This window comes from Peromyscus maniculatus, chromosome 6, assembly GCF_049852395.1.
Source record: "Peromyscus maniculatus bairdii isolate BWxNUB_F1_BW_parent chromosome 6, HU_Pman_BW_mat_3.1, whole genome shotgun sequence".
Lineage (NCBI taxonomy): Eukaryota > Metazoa > Chordata > Mammalia > Rodentia > Cricetidae > Peromyscus > Peromyscus maniculatus.
In genome coordinates, this window is record NC_134857.1 from 62968825 (window position 1) to 62972541 (window position 3717).

General features: G+C 53.1%; 1 protein-coding gene across 4 annotated transcripts; it reads right to left on the minus strand.

Annotated features, from left to right (window-relative positions):
- Positions 1–1077: 1077 nt before the first annotated feature.
- LOC143273877 (uncharacterized) lies at positions 1078–3155 on the minus strand. Of its 4 annotated transcripts, none has more exons than XR_013052129.1 (3): positions 2993–3155; positions 1797–2183; positions 1078–1451 (listed from the first exon to the last, which is right to left on the minus strand). XR_013052129.1 is itself a non-coding variant. In XM_076574298.1 (2 exons), exons 1-2 carry the CDS (start codon positions 3148–3150, stop codon positions 1274–1276), a joined length of 336 nt encoding a protein of 111 aa, XP_076430413.1. In that variant the 5' UTR covers positions 3151–3155; the 3' UTR covers positions 1078–1273. The 4 variants fall into 4 exon arrangements, 2 of the variants coding, with proteins under 2 accessions (XP_076430413.1, XP_076430412.1); XR_013052128.1 differs by having other exon boundaries at positions 1742–2183; XM_076574298.1 differs by lacking the exon at positions 1797–2183.
- Between the last annotated feature and the right edge of the window lie 562 nt (positions 3156–3717).

Below are 3717 nucleotides of genomic sequence, written 5' to 3' on the forward strand. Positions count from 1 at the left end.
GACAGCCCACGCACAGCTGCAGGACCCTGGAAGCGGCTAGAAATGCCGGAAATGCTAACAAAAGGCCCTTCTAGTTCTATTCCTTGCTCACCATTCCCTATCAAAACCCACTTTTCTCTGTACTCCACATTCTTTGGAGAGGAATTATTGTCTCTTAATTCTCTTCCCGTGCAGCTGAAAGACCCCCGGCTGAGATCTTTCTCCGGGAGAGACCCCAAACCCAGGGAACACACCGAAACCACAGATCAGATGCAAAAGCAAGAGGGTTTATTTAGACCAGGTACCTGGGGCGAAGTCTCTTGGAGGACTTGCGCACCTTCTTAGGGCAAGGGGGACTTTTTATGGGATCCCAGGGGCAGAGGCGCGGTTACAGAAGCGAGAAGCATAGTTACAGGGTCCCTATTGGTTGTTTCAAAGAAGGCCAGGGTGAACTTGGGGTCGCATGTGTGTGGCTGATTTGGCCTTGTCCAGGCCAGCTGCTTATTCTTCAAGGCCAGGGGCCCGCCATAAAATATCAACTGTCTTACTCCCAAGGCTGCTGACCACAGTTATCTTTTTCAAGGCTGGCCATAGCTATCTCTGTCAAGGCCGGGTAGCTGGCTATGGCTGTGAACTCCTGTTTTTCTGATTCCTGCAGAATGGCGTTTCTTAGGCTAAGTTATGGGGGGGAGCATTTCATTGGCCCAAAGCCCCATGTCCTCATAATGGAGCGGGGGTCTTTCATTCCCCCATTTTCTTTTGTACCAAATGAAATCTTTCATTTTAGGATGGAGAATAAGGGGTTAACTCTATCTCTGACTGTCTGAGCCTCTGATATTGCTGGGTTAGGATCAAAGCCTGGGCAACAGAAACCTTATCCTTGATGAATTGCACCAATCTGTTGAGGATGTATGACCTAAACAATAAAATGAGCAGGAGGACGATTAGGGGGCCCATAATGGTGGAGACAAGGGTCGTAAACCACGGTAACCTTTGGAACTATCTTTTAAATCATTTCTGTTGAGCATGGCTACTTGGAGCTGTCTGAATTGGCCGGTTTCTATAAGGGCTGTAGTCTTGTATCTATCCAGTAGCTATTTTATTTATGGTAATTTTTCCCAGTAACAGGGCCAGCGTCAGGGAAACAGGCTCTCTGGTGATGTCCCTCCTTATGTCAGGAGGACTATTAGGGGGATCAAGGGGACCCCCGGGTGAGTTTTATCTTTAGTGGGTTTGGAGAGCGTTGAACTAGATGTCTCGGTGCCCTCAGCTTCGTCGGGTTCCTTGGCAGCCTTTACATGCGACGTGTGGACCCAAGCCGCTGTCCCGTCAACCTCGGCTCTAGGTTCCTAGATTGATGGCGTCGGACCCAGACAGAGTCCCCAATCTTGAATGGGTGAGGCACCACCGGGCGGTTCAGTTGTTCCCGGCAGGCAGGGGTTTTTACACCGTCTTTTGCATCAGTTGGAGGGCTAGTGGCAAAAGAGGAGATATCAGAGTAAAGGAAATTTACAATTGGTGGGGGAGCCCCATACATGATCTCGAACGGGGTTAGGCCATGAGGCCCAGGAGTGTTCCGGGCTCGGTAAAGGGCTAGGGGGAGTAGGAGCACCCAATCTCTAGTGCCAGTTGCAAGCGTTAATTTGGTTAAAGTCTCCTTAATGGTTTTATTTGTACGTTCTACCTGTCCTAAGCTCTGGGGGCTGTATGCACAATGAAGTTTCCAATCAATCCCCAGTAGCCTGGCCACCTCCTGACTTACCTGGGAGACAAAGGTGGGCCCATTGTCTGACCCCAATATCTGGGGTATTTCATACCTGGGAAAGATGTCATCCAGGAATTTCTTGGTTACCACGTTAGCGGTCTTTTTTCTTGGTAGGCAAGGCCTCTGTCCATCTATGATGTAAGCTTGTCGCTCGGGGCTCCATTCCGCCCCCATTTTCTTTTGTTAGTTCCTGGTCCTCCGGGCTTCCGCCATCCGGAGGGCCTGGGTCAGCGCGATCAGCTCTGCCTTTTGGGCCGATGTTCCAGGTGGCAGTGGTGAGGTCCAAACTATCTCCGATTCGGTGGTGACGGCTGCTCCAGTCCTCCGTTCTCTTTCTTGGAGGAAGCTGTTCCCATCCATGAACCAGGCAGCAGGGTTGCGGGGTGGAGGGAGACAACTGGTCTGCACACCATTCGATCTGGGGGCTGCTGGACCAGAGCTTTTACCGCATGGGAGGATAACACAGTTAATGGCTGTCCCAAAGTCAGTTTCCCTGCATCCTTGAGCAAAACAGCAATGGCTACCACACGCAGACAGGGGGGCGGGCCATCCTGCAGCTACCGGGCTTTTATGGCCCCAGTCTCTGTACCAACATTTCTTTTGCAAAGCCTGAGTTCTCGTCCACGAACAGTTTAAAGGGCTAGGACTTGTAGGGGGGTCCCTTTGGGTCCTGTCCAGATGTCAGCTGAACCTTTTTCTCGGTGGTCCTTCGATATCTCCTGTTACCTGTGGCCCCCTGGACCAAAGCTGTGCGGTCATTGAGAGGGCCTCCGGTATGGGTCAGGACTGAATGTTGAGCCCCGGTGTCCATTAGGAAGGTCACTGGCTGCCCCCCCATCTTGAGAGTTATCCTAGGTCGGGGGGAGGGGGTCTCCTGGCCTTGACCTCCCCAATCTTCCAGATTGAGGACCCTTGGTTTAGGTCTCTGTGACCCTTGAGGCTTTTTTTTGATCAGTCACGAGCCCAATGTCCTCTCTGTTTACAGTAAGCACTTTGTCTTTGTCAAGCAGTGTCCTTTTTTTTGATCTCTCCTCCTAACTTTTTAACTCCCTCTCTGACCTGTCCCTGAGACATTACAGCGGCCAGGACTTTTTTGTTTGTTTTTTCTCTCCCTCTGTGTCTCTCTAAGTTTTTTTTAAAAACGCGCTGCCGGCGTCTCTTTCTGGTAACCTGAGCCCAATCGGTAGGGGGTTAGAGCCCCTGGAGACCCGCTAAGAGCAACTGGCCAGAGATGTAGGTGTTCCCTACCTTCGCTGCTTTGTCCCGCCTTCCTCGTAGGCGACCGGCAATTGGGGAGGAAGCAGGAACTCATCCTCCGCTGTTTGGGGGCCGCTGCAGGAGCCGCCGGTCCCTCCGGCGCTGTCGGGGGGGTTGTAACACTTGGGGCGGGGTGACTCGGCGTCCATGGGTGACGCCGCCCCTAGCCACCTGCGCACCCGCCTGCGAGTTTTCTTTTCCCGCCCCCGCCTGCAAGCCTGCCCGCGCGCCCGCCTGTGCGTTCTCTTTTCCCGCCCCCGCCTGCAAGCCTGCCCGCGCGCCCGCCTGCGCCGGAGCAGCGGCCCGCGGGGAGAGGAAAAGACTTGCTGGTGTGGGGTTAGGGAGGAACAGGGAGTGGGAGGGATCCGCCGATCTGGCTTCCTCGGCTCCGGGATTCGGCGAGCGCTGCTGCCGCCGGGGGGCTGAGGGGAAGAGAAACGGCTTAACCCATGGGGGAGGTTCTGTTGTCAGGAGTCTCCTCATGGCAATGTATGGGACCTGGTCCGGGTGGCCATGGGGACTGGAAGCAAAAACTTTTTTCTCCACCTGTGAAATAAGACTGAGGTTAAAGGTTCCCTGATGAGGCCATCTTATATCCATTTTAACCCAATCGGCCTCGCAAAGAGTGATCTATTTTTTTTTTTCTTGATTACGACTCCTTTGTTGTTGGCTCGTGTCTTTCTTTACGTCTGACCAGTGTTTAAGCATGAGGCTCA

What these genes read in the sequence shown, in the direction of transcription:
- LOC143273877 (XM_076574297.1), bottom strand. Translation starts at nt 3,150, where the DNA reads ATGGACGCCGAGTCACCCCGCCCCAAGTGTTACAACCCCCCCGACAGC. An exon ending in GGCGGGACAAAGCAGCGAAG is followed by an intron (nt 2,184 to 2,992) that starts GTAGGGAACACC and finishes ATGCGGTAAAAG; the next exon opens with CTCTGGTCCAGCAGCCCCCA.